Here is a 16,352-nt window from a genome sequence, read left to right as displayed (position 1 = left end):
GTCCCGGGGTCAGGGGAGTGCTTCAGACTGAAGTACATGAACAAATGGAAATATTAAAAAAAAAAAAAAAAAAAAAGGGGAATAACCTTGAAAATGTGGTGCAATTGCAAAAGTCTACATAAGTATTCTAGAAACTCAAACAGTGTCACCAACAGAGTAGATCACAGAATCATAGAATGGCTTCGGCTGAAAGGGACTTTCAGAGCAGGTCATTTAGTTCCAACCCCAAATGAAAAGAAGCGGGAGTCAGCATGTGGAGAGGATTTGGGGAGTGTTTTGGACCGTGTGTGGAGTGGTGTGTGGGTCCATAACCCAAAAGATATGCTTGTTACTACCTGTGGCTGCACAGGCAGGGCTGGGCTTCCATCCTTTCTAGTGATCTGCTCCATTCCACTGCTTCACAAGAAGAATCAAGGACGCATGGGAAAAAAAGTGTGTGTGTGTCAGGGTGGGAAGTGAATGGGAGGGTGCCGTGAGCCAACAAAAGCGTGTGTGAGCCTCAGGTAGTGAGCCTCAGGCATCCCATGAAATGTTTACCCATTTTTATAGCTACACCCAAAGGTTCCTTTGCTCCTTCTTTCAAAAACCATGTGGATGTGACACTGAGGCACGTGGCTAGTGGTCACGGTGGGGATGGGCTGACAGTTGCACAAGATGATCTTAGTGGTCTTTCCAAACATAATGATTTTATGACTCAGTGATTCTCTTTTCCCTCACATCACCACGTTGGACCATGTGTAAAGAAGGCTGGGAAAGGGCAGAAGAACAGAGAGACCCCATCCTTTGAAGGTGCTTGGCCCAAGTCTTGCCTTAGGACATTATTCTGTGAAACACCCAGAGTGTGTTCAGGGCTTTAGAGCAGGGAACCAGGTTAGTGAAAATTGTGCCTGTGTGATGAGCTTCAGTGAGGCAAGAGACCTGCTGCCCTCCTTCTATTTTGATGGGTGTTTCCCACCCCTGGCTTCTTTGAAGAATTGCAACAGTCCTCAGTGGCAACCTGTGAGGTTTAGACCATGCTTATGTTTTCTGGGTTCTGTGGTCGTTGAGGCATATTAACAGCTTTGAGGTTGATGCAGACAAGCCTTGCTTCTTGTAGGCATGGCTGCAAGTAGGTTAGCATGAATCAAAAGCCAACACCGCTCATCCAGTGCTGGGTTTCCAGCCTTGCATGCAGATGGGCAGCCCACTGCCCCTTAAATTTTTGGACCTATCTGCTCTCCATCCTGCTCCCTCCCATCTTAGCTGCTGTGAAACCGCATACGAAAAGGCATGAGATTCTGCAATAGTTCCCTGGTCATTTGTGAATTGGGTGACACAAACTCAAGAGGTTGAACTGGCCTGTGGGTTAAGTAATGGTCAGAAGCCTTTGAGTGGGACCTTCTGCCTGTTCCTCACAGTGGTAGGTATAACTGAAGAGAGAGATCGCAGAGTCTTGTGGGAGTGGAGGAGACATGCATCAATGGGAGCGGTACTTGTACAGAAGAGGCTGGTTCCTCAGCCCCTCTCTACCCACCTTCTGATAGCATCTTCAAAGTGAGCTGGGCTTGCAAAGGGCAATGGTTTCCGTTGGCAGGAAGGCAAGAGATGTCCATATGGGGTTGGTATGTGTGTGTGTACACATGTGTGGGTGTGACAACAGAGCACAGCTCTGAGATGGCCTCTGAAGCCTTGCTTGGCCCAGTGAACGCCCGTTTAACCATTGTGGAAAACTCGCCCACAAGACTGAGGTGTGAATGAAGCTGGTTATCTGGCTGGTTTGGGAATGAGAGCAGCCTGGAGCTATGTTAGAGAGCCTCCAAAGTGGTACAGAAATCCCCAGTATGCGGCAGATCCTGCGCTGCAGCTGGAAGCTAAGCTGAGGCTCAAGGGGATGCTTGAGACTTTCCCCATGACTCTCCCATGGTGCTTGGGGTGCAAGCACTCACACTTGTGTCCATGTGGGCTTCTGCTGCAGAGCTGATGGACTCCTTCTGGGCCTCCCACTCAAGTACTAACTCTATTCCACCCTTTTGGCCTTTCATTCCCCTTTTCTTGCCCTGGTCCTCTCTTACCTTTTCCCACAGTTACCACAGAACAAGAAATGATTGCATTCTCCTGAGCTGGCTCTGACATGCACTTCCTCTCTCCGTGACAGAACCATCTCCTGCCCTTTACCTTCTCTCTCCTCTATCCTCCCCCTTCATACCTTCAAGACCACAAACCCACAGGAAACCAGTTTAAAGGGCCAACTTCGTGGAAGATACCTTCATAAGATTTTCATGGGCTCACATCTCAAGCCTGACATACAGAAGAGATTTTTTAATATGAGTGTGGTTAGATAGAGGGACAGGTTGCCCAGAGAAGTCGTGGATGCTCCTTCCCAAGGGAACAGGTGGGTTGGGAAGTTTAGAAACTTGATCAAACGTCATCTGGGAAGATGCCTGTGCCCATGGCACGAGAGTTGGAACTACACGATCTTTAAAGGTTCCCTCCAAACCAAGCCATTCTGTGATTGTACAATTCAATTCTATGCTTTGCAGAAACAAGAAACAAAGCAATGGAGCTCTTTGCAACAGGGCTTGGAATTCTCTCCTTCAGGGAAGAAGAGAGGTTCCCACCCCATAACATGCTTCTTGCTTCACCTAAGAGAGAGGTGCTGGCCATCACATGGCTCACATGTTGCAAAGCAGCTACCCTGCATGGAGAACACAGCACTGGGGGTGAATGGCATGACTGGAGGTCTCATGGCCTTCAGGGCATGGCTGTATCCACTGATACAGAGATGTCTCCAACTTTAGAACTGTTCTCCCTACAGTACTGCAGGGTCCAGATTGCTTGAGCTGAAGTCTCACCTATGTCAGCTCCCCAGTCAAACCATGGTATGATGGATGGCATGGGCCTCAGACTCTGCCAGTGGTGCACCTATTATAGCCTTGAAGAATTGAGCTGAACAGATTGTTCAGACAGCATTCTTCTCTCCAAGTGGACAGGCTGAAGGACTGAATCGCAGAAAGCTTTTCTAAAAGGTTTGACTGCACATTTCCCCTCCTCCCTTGATCCACGTATTTTCAAGTGCGACAGAAGCACCTCCAATCTACCAGCATCTTACCTCAAGGGGCCAGGAGCACGCACAAGCACAACCCTGGCATTTCCTGAGGATACACTTCTCAGAAGTAAATAAGAAACGATGAAAAAAAGTCTGTCTCGGGTCTGACAAAGTGTCACGTTCACTAGCATACACACAGCCCAAACTCTGGGCCTGACACAGGACCAAAGAGACCTGTAAGGCATATGGTTATGTTTTCCACCCCTTGCCAAATGGAGCATCTGGTACATGTCAAACCACAGCAGAAGCTATTTGAAGATGAATGAATCTCAAAACAGAAGCTCCTATATGGGCATCTGCTCTTGTTTTCTTGCCTATTTCTCTACCTAATCAGGAGTGTTTGTCCAACCAGTTCAAACCCCAAGGACTATTTTACCTCTTCTACCTGTACTGAGACCTCCTATAAGAGTCATCTCCCTCCCTGGGACTCTATCCCTCCTAGATCTTCCATTCAAGACTCCAAATCTTCCCACCCGCTAACCTTCAATTTCAACGTTTTCCCCAAGCTTATGTGCAGTTGTCACTTGTCTTTTCACCTCTGATCTGAATCTTTGTGTTAGGCTCAGGTCTTCCAAAATAGGTGTCCAGATTGAATCTGGAGCCTCACTAGACAGATGTCTAGTCAAAAGTTTAATGTCCCCATTGCCTGCACATCCTGGCTTTTACCTCTTGGCAGAGAAAACAAACACCACAGAGAGAACACACTCTTATCATGCTTACTATATGCCTGATGGAAGGATGTACCAAAATTGAAACAAGACAAAGAAGCCGATCCCCTCTGGAAAAGTCCAGCCTTGGTCCAGCCTTTCTCAGTAGAATTAGTTAAGTGCTTGAAGATTAATCCTAATTCTTTTCTAATCCTTTTCTTGGGTTATTTTCAAAGCATTCTGCCCTGAATTTGCTTAAAGCTATCCCAGGAGAGAGAAGAGAGCTGTCATAACTGAAAGTGTCTGTGAAAGCAACTGTCTTTAAGGAAACAGAAAGGGATTGCCAAGGATTTCCTAAGGAAGTTTCACAGCTGAATTAGACTTTGTACCTGTTTCTTTCAGAACAATATCTATTTTATTGCACTGTTTAGCTATAATTGGAGGTAGAATGGATAGACAGGGAAGAAAAAAACAGATGTAAGTGCAAAACAACCAAGGAAAAAAAGTTTAATATCAATGAAATTATATATATATATATATATACACACACAAAGGTTCTCAGAGTTTGTTTCTGTAACATAAAGCACCATTAATTCCACAGTACTTTACAACTCAGCCTATTATACCTTCCAGAAAGCAACCAAAACTGAAAACTTATTTAGCACCAAGGGATTGCCATCTTGTTTAGCACCAAGAAGCCTGTTAAACATATCCTTTGGCCCACCTGTCTTCCTCTACCACATGCATCAAGCACCATCTGGATGCTCTTGAGTAACACATGAGATCTACCACTGGAATTAAAAAAAAAACAATCAGAAAAGGAGGAAAATAGAAGCTTGTTTTTGGAGATATTCAGTGTTATTCAGTGCTTGCTTCTCTTCAGGAAGACATGGGGCACTATACACTGTAAATACACAATACCTGGGTTTGCAGCCTGTGGCTTAGGAAGACGGAAAGGGATTCAGACCTGAGCATCACTTTCAGCATGCTTCTTCCTTTCTGCTGCCTGTAATCCTGTCTCTGAGCAGTTCCATACACTTCTCCTACTAAGGGAGAGGAAGAAGCCCAGTTTCCTTCCATTCCCATGATCTTGTCATCATGTGGTTCCCTGGAAAAGCTTCACCTCAGCGAAACCTTTTTTTTATACACCTTGCATCAGTGACAACGGCAAAGAGGATCAGGGGCCAGAAAGTGCCTGAAATTCATTCCAGTCTGCACAGCTTCCTTAGGAGAACAGGGAGGGTAAGTAAGCAGGGCAAGAGAGAAAATGTCCTGCAATTCTCTCAAGCATTTTCAATAGTTAACCTGTGTTCCTGCACCTTTGCCGTCCTGGGCTGAGTGTACCTGATCAAGAACTAATATAATAATTTGATTTGTATCTCCAATGGAGCTCTCTCATAGTCCCAGTACTATAGACATGGCTAATCATGAGACTGCGGAAACATAAGTCAGAAGACTTCATTATCAATGATGGGCAGCAGAGAAATACAGTTTTTCCTGCTTGTCCTGAGACTCAAAAAAGAGACAACTCTTGGCTCTGCTGTTTGTGGCAGCATCACAACACATGGAAGTGATTTTCCCAAAGTGCTGAGTCAGCCTCACATCCCCAGAGGGATGTGAATGAGGCCAGTGTGAAGCCAGTATAAATGGTACCCTAATATCCCACCACTGGCATCGTTTCCCACTGCAACATCTCTGACCTGACAAGGAGAGCAAGGATTTGTTTTAGTCATACGTTTTTCTCAGTTGCTCTAATGAGATTGCCAGAAAAAGGCACACAACACATGCTTTTAATATGGGTCGAGTTGCTTAAGTCTTGCTTCCTTTCACACCGCTGTTTTGCCTCTAGTTTTTTTCCATCACACGAGCAAAGAGATGCCAACTCATCCAGGGCTGGAAACTGTGGTTTAACTGCAATTGGCCTTGCAACCTACAGCTCCCTAGAGCTCATGTTGTGAAACAGCAGTCTCTCAACACCAATGTGAGAGAACCACCTTCAGGAAGAATGACATAATAGCATGCAGGAGCCAGGGCCATGCCATTGGTACCAAGGTGCATCTCTGTCACAGAAGTGAGCAGAATCGAGTTCACCAAAATGCACTTGGGAAAGGGAAAGCCCTTTCTGGACTGGGCTGGCTTCCCACAGCTGGGGAACCGAGACCAAGTGGCACCCCAGCAGGTTTGGGAGAATGGTTTATAGGGTTGTCTCTCATCCTGTGCTTGTGGTTTAATGGGAACAGAGTGGTGGGTTCTACTCATTCAACAGCAGATATCTCTGAATTATTTGGCTGAATGTCCAGCCTGGTACCTCCCAGAAGAGCTAGAGCTGGCACAGTGGAGGACTGTCCCCCTGTGCCACAGTTTTACAGCCAGCTTGGGGAAGGACCACAGGATCCATAGACACCACAATGGTGTCTATGGAAAGTCAATGACATAACAGAAAGGCCAACAGACCTTTTTTTGGAAAGACAGTATCATCTCCCACCACTCCTACCTCTTCCTCTGTTCTAAAGAAGGCCAGTAGACCCCAGTCCACTCTCAAAGCTACAGGTGTGAGTGCTGGCATTAGGGCCACGTTGCAGGGACAGAAAGAAGCCAGCATGCACCTGGGCAACAAGGAATTTCCAGACCTTTCTATGGGAGTCCTTTGTGTAGGAAATCTCAAGGAAGGACACATCTCCAGGAACAACATCTTAGTTTTCCTCCCACTTTAGGACCCTACAAGCCAGCCACATCCTGCTCATGGATTTAGAACAAGCCAATCACTTAAGCTAGGTCATGAGGTGAGGTATGAGAGATGATAGTGTCATGCTGTAAATGCACAGCTATAGGCCTGGCTGCTAGAGGGCGTGAGGTGGGAATAAGAGCAGCAAGTTTCACACTCAATGCCTGAGACTTCACAGGCCCATTTCTAAGAGATTTGCAGTGGTTACGGGCAATAAAAGAGAGAGAGAGAGAGAGGAAGAAGGCCAGAGAGGCTTTGGAAGGGAGGAGAGACAATTAGTCAAGGCTTGGCTTGACCAGATACCCACTGAAGGTGATGTACACATCAACATCATCACTGTAAATGGCATTCTCTCGCTCCCGCTTGTAGAGCCTCACCCAGATCTCATCATTTTCCTGAAGATCCAGCATGAGGCTCTGGCTCTGCATGATGCTGCGGTCACTTGGCTGGGCATACAAGATGACTGTCTCTTCTTCGTTGCGCATGATGTGCATGTAGGTCTCCTTGAAGTTCCAGGTGTGGACGTTGAGGCTGAAATAGTAAAGGCCAGCTACAGAGCAGTAGAACTTGCCATTGAACATGTCGAAGTGACTGTAGAGGTTGACAAAGACGGTGTCAAAGATCAAGACCTGGAAGCCCTCGCTGCTGTGCAGTGCTTTCCTGCGGCCAACAGAGAATGCAGCATACTGGTGCTTGCAGGGATCACCTGCTGTGCCCATCTGTCCTTTGCTCCCTTTCTGGCCCTGGGCACCCCGCTCTCCACGTGGCCCTTCTTTGCCCCACTTCCCTGGCATCCCAGGCTCTCCTCGATCTCCTTTCTCTCCTACAAGATGAAGCAGAGAACACAATCCCTGTGTGATATCAGAGGGAGAGATGTAAGAAGTGGTGAGAAAACCCAGTGAGGAGACAGAGGATTGCTAAAGGACTGAGGAATCACAGAAGAAGGAACACTCTTTGATGCTCACAATATTGAGCTTTACGGAAAAGGGGCCAACAGAGCTATGGATGTGACTGGGGTCTTTTTTCTTTCTAACCTTTTGTTCATTGCCTGGTATGGCTTTGCTGGAAGCACTAGGGCCTACTTCTAGGAGACTCCAGAGCAAGATGGAGAACAACAGTGCCAAGTACTTCTCTTGGCCTCTTCTTCATCCTCCACACTCCCTTACCTGCACCGCAGTCTCTGTCCTCCTACAAACGTCTTCCAGGACCCAGTTATCTACATACTGCTCTTGCTACAGGCTGGAAAAGTGGTTATGGGCAATAAAAAGAGAGAGGAAGAAGGCCAGAGAGGCTTTGGAAGGGAGCAGAGACAATTAGTCAAGGCTTGGCTTGACCAGATACCTGCTGAAGGTGATGTACACATCAACATTATCACTATAAATGGCATTCTCCTGCTCCCGCTTGTAGAGCCTCACCCAGACCTCATCATTTTCCTGAAGATCCAGCATGAGGCTCTGGCTCTGCAGCATCTGGCTCATGATGCTGCTGTCACTGGTTTGGGCATACAAGATGACTGCATACAAGATGACTGTGGAGAAGTGCTAGTATATGTAGGAGAATATGACTAGAGAGGAACAAGGAGTGAGGTTGAAGAGACAGTGTCCAAACTCAACTGGTCAGTGGGAAAAGATCCAAGCTGAACTTTATGAGTGATGCAGTGTAGGTTAGAGGGCTGGTACTTTGACAACATCAATATGATTTGGGCATCCTCTGTAATTAATACTGCAGCTCTACCCTGTTGGTAAAGTGTTCCTCCTTCCAAAGTGGTGTTGGTGTGTTGCTTGTCACAGGTTTTGGCAGACATAAAAACATCGAGAAGAGCACCAGAACTCACTTTTTGTGTATAGAGAAAGTGAAGGTCAGAGCAGCCTCCAGCAGAATTTCTAGCCTCCCAGATTTCAGCTTTGTTTCCCCATGTGTTCTAGGTTAACTGGTCTTGGCACTTTGGGGCCAAGATGAGCACTCACCCTTCAGTATAGTGATATTGATATAGGGACGGATCTCTGGCATTGGGTAGGGCAGATGGTGGTGGCTTGAAGTCGGTGGTGGGGCATCTGCAGAAGAGTCTGGTGGGTCACAGCAGCGCCTGCAAGCACCAGGGGCAGGTTCTGTGAGCTGGTGTTCATCAGTGGGTGCCCCAAGCACAACAAGAGGAAGAAGGAGGAAGGCCAGGGGTGTGCGTAGGTAAATTATGTCCATGGTGACCTGGGAAGATATGAAAAAGTGCCAGAGTTAAGCATAAGAAGAGAAGGACATGGGGGATAGAGCAGAGATCAGCAAGAAACAATAAATCTTGGCGGCTGGAGCCAGTGATGGGACAGAATTGCACTGTCCTGTGAGGGAGATACATGCTTGGTGTCTCTGGAGACTCAAGGCTGCAATCTGTGTAGCAAGCACATGGCCCCAGGAGGATGCCCCACACCCTTCAGCCCAGACCAACAAAGATTGGCTGCTAGCCCTGATGGAAGGCTTGAGCCTCAAAGCCTGTCACTAGGCAAACCACTGGAGCCACTCATCCCAGCTGGCAAACCACTGGAGCCACTCAAAGCTGCCAGGCTGGGATAGAGAAAGAATCACAGAATCACAGATCACAGAATCACAGAATCACCCGGGTTGGAAGGGACCCCAAGGATCACGTAGTTCCAACCCCCCTGCCTAGCAGGGCCACCAAACATACACATTTAGATCAGGTTGCCCAGGACCCCGTCCAACCTGGCCTTAAACACGTCCAAGGACGGGGCATCCACAACCTCTCTGGGCAGCCCGTTCCAGGGCCTAACCACTCTCCTAGTAAAGAACTTCCCCTAACATCCAACCTAAATCTTCCCTCCTTCAACTTAAAACCATTTCCCCTAGTCCTGCTGTTATCAGCCCTTTTGAAGAGTTTACTCCCCTCCTGGGTGTAGGTTCCCTTCAGGTATTGATAGGCTGCAATGAGGTCACCCCGCAGCCTTCTCTTCTCCAGGCTGAACAAGCCCAAATCCCTCAGCCTGTCCTCATAGGGGAGGTGCTCCAGCCCCCTGATCATCTTAGTCGCCCTCCTCTGGACCCTTTCCAAAATCTCTATGTCTTTCTTGTACTGAGGGCTCCACACCTGGACACAGTACTCCAGATGGGGCCTCACAAGAGCCGAGTAGAGAGGGACAATCACCTCCCTGTCCCTGCTGGCCACCCCTCTCCTGATGGAGCCCAGGATCCCATTTGCCTTTCGAGCTGCCAGAGCGCACTGCTGGCTCATGTTCAGTCTCTCGTCCATCAGGACCCCCAGGTCCTTCTCTGCCGAGCTGCTCTCAAGGACCACTCCTCCCAGCCTGTACAGGTGCCTGGGGTTCTTCCAGCCCAAATGCAAAACCTTGCACTTTGCCGTGTTGAACCTCATCAGGTTTACCCGAGCCCAGCCCTCCAGCCTGTCGAGGTCCCTCTGAATGGCATCCCTTCCTTCCACCGTATCAACCGCACCACTCAGCTTGGTGCAGAAAACCACACAGCTCCTTCAGCAAAAGCACACTCCAATAGGATGCTGAATCTGTGAGGACAGCTGTGAAAAACTTGTCCAGATCTCCAGTAAGTAGCTGTCAGCTATTCACAAAGTTAACTCAATATCCCAGCAGGAGTCAGACCCATGTCTCCCTGCACAAAGACTTCACTCCAGACTCTTTTCTCTAACACCGTATCTCATCCCACTGTGTTCCTTGGCCCCCCACCACAGAATCATAGAATTATTTGAGTTGGAAGGAACCCTTAAAAGTCATCTGATCCAACTCCCCTGCAATGAACAGGGACACCTACAGGCAGATAAAGGTACTCAGAGTCTCTCCAGACTGACCTTGAATGCCTACAGGGACAGGGCATCCACCACCTCTCTGGGAAGCATTTTCCAGAGATCTTCCAATTCCTGTCCCAGTGCTCAGTAGCGTCTCAGCTCCTCGCTTCCCTTCTGTCACAGGAGGAGAGCAAAACCCCAGCACCTCACCTAAAGGGATGACTGACTCTTGCAAAAGGTCTGGAGTAGAGTTGCTGCACTGGAGAGAGAGAGCAAGCAGAGCAGAGCAGGCAGCTTTCAGACAAGTTGTGTATGCTAAAGACAGACATGCAAGCATGCTCAGACACTCCCCACTCAGCTGCTGCCCACCCTGCTTCTGCCCACACCCCAGTGCAGCTCACCCTGGGTGCCGAAGCCTTCCTGCTGTGCTCTCCAGCCCCCCTGCTTGCTGGCTGCCCTCTGCCTGTAAAGCCAGCCTCGGGACCCATGGCTTTAAGAGCCTGCGCTTGGCAGTGGCTTTTGAGTGCTGGCAGGGTGCATGGTCTGGGATTGGACCTACTCCCTCCCCTCTCCTCCCCCTCCTTTTCCCTCCCTGGCTTTGGGCACATTGCAGACTGACTTGGGTAGCAGTGCCTCTTAACCCTTTCCTAGGTGGTTCGTTTCCCTTTTTTTCCTCCCCTGCCTTTTGTCTTCTGGAATGGATTGCACTCTCTGAAAAGGGTGGGTAAGGCAGAAGGGGAGCATCTCACACCAAGCATCTTGGGGTGCGATGGTGCAGGATTCTTCCCTGTCTGCCGAACCTCTATGTTAGCCCTCCTCAACCTTTTACCTGACAGCCCACGCTTTCTCCCAAACTTCATCTTTCATTCTTTTCTGCATGGTTCCTCTTTGTGCATCACTGCAGTTTCTCACCCCAGTCATGCTTTTTCTAGCAGGCTCATTTGCCAACTGGGAGAGGCACCGTCTTTTTTCCTCTCTGGTCATCCTTCCCGAGGCAGAGCCCCAAGTCTCACACTTGGGCACGTGTCACGGAAAGGTCACATCCTGGGCAGAGAGGTTTGCGTGGCAGGGATGTGCTGGTGCCAAGCTCAGCTCTGTTGCTGCTTGCCAAAGCTGAGGCTCTGCAGCAAATCATGGTAGTGGTCTCTGCCCCAGCCTGGTGCCAGGTGATCTCCTTGTGCCCTTTGGGTGAGAGCTGTGTGGCTGCACTGGGAGTTTGGAGGAAGGAAGACTTTAGGGTTCCTATGCTGTGGCAAAGGTGGATTTAAGATTTTATACCCTATAAGAGTGCATATATGTGGCAGGAGGAAGGATGGGCAGTAATCCTTTCTGCAGGGGCCCAAAGTGGCAAGTCAGCACTGTACATTTGCCAAGCGAATCTGGAGAAAACTCCCACATTTCTGCAGGGAAAAGGGTTTTGTGCGTGTCTATGTGTTCTTGGATATTTGTTTTTGGTTTTGTTTTACTTCTCCCAGTTATGCGGTTTGGGAATGGGAGGCCCTCGCTTCCCAGAGAGTGGCTGGCGCTTGGCAGGACCCCAGCACCATTGGAGGAGCAAACGGAAAAGTCTGGGAAAATATGTGCTGTGAACTGGGGGGATGGGAAGGAGGGGGCTGGGAGGGCTGGAGATACTCTTGGGCTGTCTGTCAGCCTGCAACTTAACGAGCACAGAGCAAACAAACGTCCATCCATGACCAGAGGAGCCCCACGGCACTCACTGCCCTGTTCATGAGCTCCCAGGATGGAGTCACTCCCCTCTCTCTCAGATTTCCCCGCCTGCCTCATTTCCAAGCATGACTTGGAAATGACACTCCCCCTTTTTGCAGCTCCCTGCTTCACCTCTGCCTTATCTCTGCCTTTCCAACAGAGCAGGCAGAAGGAAGGTGTTTTCCCCCATTCCCCTCCCACCTCTCCATCTGCACATTGATTTGCTCACAAACTAGCAAATGTTCTTCATGGAGAATCACAGAATTATAGAATGGCTTGGGTTGGAAGAGACCTTAAAGATCATCTAGTTCCTACCTGAGCACCCTGTTGGAAAGGCCCCTGCCATGTTCTTGTCTGTGAGCAGGACTTTGTACCTAATGTCTTTCCAAAACTGAACTGAGACACTCAAGGAGCCAGCAAACAAAGACAAGGGGAAATGGTTTTGTACTAAAAGAGGGAACATTTAGATTGTGTGTAAGGAAGAAGTTGTTTACAGTAAGGGGTAGTGAAGCACTGGGACAGGTTGGCCAGAGAGGTGATGGATGTCCCATCCTTGAAGACATCCGAGGTCAGGCTGGAGGGGCTCTGAACACCCTGATCAAGCTGTGGGTGTTCCTATTCATTGCAGGGGAATTGGACTAGATGACCTTTAAAGATCCCTTAGAACTCAAACAATTCTGATTCCAAGACTTGCTCTGGTAGTATCACCCTACTAGGCAGCAGTTAATGCCAATAAAAACACCTTTGTCGGGGCGATATTGCACTTCTCTCTGAAAGCAGTGGGCTGCACTACCACTGTTTTGCTGGTGCAGACACTTTTCCAAGAGGTTCTGGCTTGTGTGGCCAACTGCTCCAGTGTATGGGTTTTGAGAGCACTCTCCTCTGTCCACATGCCAGGCACACTGCTGAGCGTAGCCCAACCTGCAGGCACCATGTGTGTGTGCTCAGCTGTCCTCCAGCTCTCTCCTCACACACTGCCTTGGAGGCAGCCCAGGGAAGCTCTGGCCAGATTGGACAACAGCAACCCTTGCTCAAAAGCAGCTGCTTCCTCCTCCTGCATTTCCTCCCTTCTCCTGCAACCTTCTCCACAAAGGACGGGGCAGGGGGTAAGCCTGGCCCTCCCTCAGCCACTCCCCACATCCTATTAACCCTATCTGCCACAAGCACCGAAGGAAGGAAGCTCCTTGCTGTTTACTCCCCTTCCCACCCCCTGTGTACAGCTCAGCTCCTCCTGCATATGGACCCCCTGCCCTGCTGCCCATGCACACATCTACCCACAAACACTACCGTGCATCTCTTCCATATGTCAACCCTCTGGAGAAAAGGCATTGTCAGCATCAAGAGGCAGAGGAGCAGCCCCTTCTATTCTCCTTCTAGGCTGCTTCCCCTGGAGAAGGGCAGTTTTCCCCTTCCCCATCTCTCTTCCCCTGCTCCCCTAGAGCAGCACAAGCAGGAAGGGGAAGCAGAACAGCTCTTACCTCCGTGCCCCTCCGCAGAGGAGTCCCGCGTTGGGTTTGGTGTATCCTCAGCTGCTCCTGGTTAGCAGTGCAGGGAGGAAGGGAGCGAGGGAGGGAAGGATGGAAGGAGGGAGGGAGGGAGAGCTGGCGGGGCCCAGCTGACTCCAGCCAGATGCTCGCCAAGTGCTCTTATGTAATTATCGTCCTTTCCATCCTGCCTCGGAGGCCTTGGTGAGTGCCTCCCCCCCCACGCTGCCCCGTGTCAGGCTTGGCTCACGCTCCCTCCCTCCTTCCTTCCACCCGCCTCACGCTTTGCTCAGCAAAACAGCTGATCCTTTCTGGAAGCAAAGTTCCTGCTCCTGGCTACTGCCTCTGCTGCCCTTAGGAAGGGAGAGCACATGCTCCAAGAGCACGGGACCAGTGAGCAGCGTGGCTCTGTGCTCAGCTCCTCTCCATCACTGCTCAACTCTGGTGGTGGCCCTCGTATTGATCCCAGAAAGAAACATTGTGCTGACTCTTCCTCCATTATCCGTCTCATTTTCCAGAAGTGGAGAGTGAGGCACAGACAGAGGTGGGATGTTCAGTGCCTGCAGATGGGGAGGAGAAACTTGCAGTACAGAAGGATAATCATAGAATCATGGAACAGCCTGGGTTGAAAAGGACCACAATGATCATCTAGTTTCAACCCTCTGCTATGTGCAGGGTCACCAATCACCAGACCAGGCTGCCCAGAGCCACATCCAGCCTGGCCTTGCATGCCTCCAGATATGGGGCATCCACAGCCTCCTTGGGCAACCTGTTCCAGTGCGTCACCACTTCTGTGTGAAAAACTTCCTCCTAAAATCTAACCTAAACCTCCCCTGTCTTGCTTTAAAACTATTCCCCCTTGTCCTATCACTGTTAACAGAGGTAACAGTGAGTTTCCATGCTGCAGTGCTTTGGGGCGCTCCCGAGTCACCCCACAACACCAGCATGCCCTCTGTGTTCTCTGGATCCCTGATCATCGCAGGCCTAACTGCAGAGCGGGATGGGAAAACAAACCTTGCCCAGCCTGCGGGCTTGTGCATCAGCCAATCCCTGCTCACCAGGAGCACTGCCTCCTGCCGTGAAACCCTTTGGCAGGGACAGCTGAGGATGTGCAGGCTTGCTAGAAGCTATCTGCGTGGCTGCATTTCACTCATAGCTGCTGCTCAAGCAGGGCCTGGCTCAGAAAGCAATGACACGTTCCTTGGCCTTACGCAGGCAGCCGCAGCGTGTGAGGGCACTTCTGCCAGCAGCAATTCCTGCTGGGGCTGCTCTGTTAGCGTGGCGGCCTGGGCTTCCTCACACAGACATCAAGGCCTGCCAAAGCTGCTGCACTGTCTTTTTTTTTTTTTTTTGTGTGTGTGTGTGTTGTTTAAATGCCACGTGGCTGAGGAGCAGCTAGGAGAACTGTTCACCTTGCAACTTGTTTTCTTTTGTCACTCCTCCTTAGGAGCCCTCCTGCCTACCATGGGTATGGAACCAGCCTTATGCCAGGGGTCTGAAACTGTTTCCACCATTGCTTAGTGTCCATGTCCTGTACTGGTCCTAAATCTGGTCAGCAGAGTCCTGCCATGTTCTCTGGTAATTTGGTCCATCACAAGACTGTGAGTCAACAGTGTTCCCTTATGGCCAAGAAAGCAAATTCTATCGTGGGGTACATTTAGAAAGAGCATAAATGAAGGGGATCCTCTCCTGCTTCTCTGCCTTGCTGAGGCCAAATCTGGAGTGTTGTGTCCAGTTCTGGGCTCCCCACATGAAGAAAGACGGGGAACTTCTAGAGAGAGCCCAGTGGAGGGCCACCAAGATGATGAAGGGCCTGGGAAAGGCTGAGAGCCGTGGGAAGACGAAGCTGAGAGGGAGTTATATCAATGCTTATAAATATCTAATGGTGGGAGTCTGCTTCTCTGGAGATATTCAGGACCTTCAGGACCTATTGAGGATGTTTTCCTGGGTAACCTGCTGTAGGGAACCTGCTTTAGCAGGGGGATTGGACTAGATCATAGAATCACAGAACCATTAAGGCTGGAAAAGACCTTTATGATCACCTAGCCAACCTGTCAGCCCATGCCCACCATGCCCACTGACAGTGTCCCTCAATGCCACATCCACATGGTTCTGGAACACCTCCAGGGAACTCCACCAACTCCCTGGGCAGATGATCTCCAGAGGTTCCTTCCAACCCTACCATTCTGTGATTCTGTGATTACTTCAGCCTCCAGGCAGAGGGCAAGGGCACAGGCTTCTTAACACAGCAATGCAGCAAAGCACCATGCTTTTTCAGTAACAGATCTCTGGGGGGCTCAGCTTGGGGACCCAGGACTGTGTGTCCCCAAAAGACACACGGAAAGTGGCTGGGGATAACATCCCAGTGAGTGGCAGCAGGTTTGGGTGCTGGGCTCTCCTCGGCCAGCTGGAAGAGCCATGAGAGGGCACAGATGAAATGTCTGTGTTGTGCACACACTACACATGAGTCAAGGTATATATATTTCATCCCTGCATGTCCTCTTTTGTCATGTTAGAGAGGGACATGCCACAGCTGGCTGCGCTGACATCCCAGTGTGTGTGTTTGTGCATGACACACTGAGTGAGAGATCTGAGTGAGCTGGCTGTGTGCTGCGTGACGTTTGCATATTTTATGCTTGGGAAGGCAAAGCACACCAAGTTTTCATGAGCAAATATTTGCATATTTTCCACTCGTTCGAGCAGATAAAGCATTTTGGTTCTCCGTTGCATCCTCAAGAGATGCAGAAGCGTCTTCTTTTCACGGGTATTTCCATTTCTTGATCTCCCTGGCTCCCCTATTTCCCCTATAACAACTGGTTAACTGCTTCCTGACCCCTCTCCACACTCCCTTGTTCCAGAGTCCTGTGTAGCAGCTGAAGCAGAAAGTGGACACTACTGTGCTTGCCTGAGCTGAGCTGAGCCACTGCATTACCTTGCTGAT

General features: G+C 49.7%; 1 protein-coding gene across 4 annotated transcripts; it reads right to left on the bottom strand.

Moving 5' to 3' along the window:
• Positions 1-4,227: 4,227 nt before the first annotated feature.
• C1QTNF6 (C1q and TNF related 6) lies at positions 4,228-13,618 on the bottom strand. 4 transcript variants are annotated; one of them, XM_042890527.1, is made up of 4 exons: positions 13,406-13,618; positions 10,284-10,479; positions 8,425-8,662; positions 4,228-7,280 (listed from the first exon to the last, which is right to left on the bottom strand). In XM_042890527.1, exons 3-4 carry the CDS (start codon positions 8,654-8,656, stop codon positions 6,733-6,735), a joined length of 780 nt encoding a protein of 259 aa, XP_042746461.1. In that variant the 5' UTR covers positions 8,657-8,662; positions 10,284-10,479; positions 13,406-13,618; the 3' UTR covers positions 4,228-6,732. The 4 variants fall into 4 exon arrangements, with proteins under 4 accessions (XP_042746461.1, XP_042746460.1, XP_042746462.1 ...); XM_042890526.1 differs by lacking the exon at positions 13,406-13,618 and adding an exon at positions 10,622-10,711; XM_042890528.1 differs by lacking the exon at positions 10,284-10,479.
• Positions 13,619-16,352: the final 2,734 nt, after the last annotated feature.

Source organism: Lagopus leucura, unplaced genomic scaffold, assembly GCF_019238085.1.
Source record: "Lagopus leucura isolate 7727_CA_CO unplaced genomic scaffold, USGS_WTPT01 Super-Scaffold_100159, whole genome shotgun sequence".
NCBI lineage: Eukaryota > Metazoa > Chordata > Aves > Galliformes > Phasianidae > Lagopus > Lagopus leucura.
The sequence above is the reverse complement of the archived record's forward strand: the minus strand, read 5'-3'. Positions and strand labels throughout refer to the sequence as shown.

Coding starts and splice junctions, on each gene's coding strand:
- C1QTNF6 (XM_042890525.1), bottom strand. CDS start 10,708: ATGGGTCCCGAGGCTGGCTTTACAGGCAGAGGGCAGCCAGCAAGCAGG. Junction 8,663..10,621: donor GGAAGGCTTCGGCACCCAGG/GTGAGCTGCACT, acceptor ATATCTTCCCAG/GTCACCATGGACATAATTTA. Junction 7,281..8,424: donor CAATATCACTATACTGAAGG/GTGAGTGCTCAT, acceptor TTCATCTTGTAG/GAGAGAAAGGAGATCGAGGA.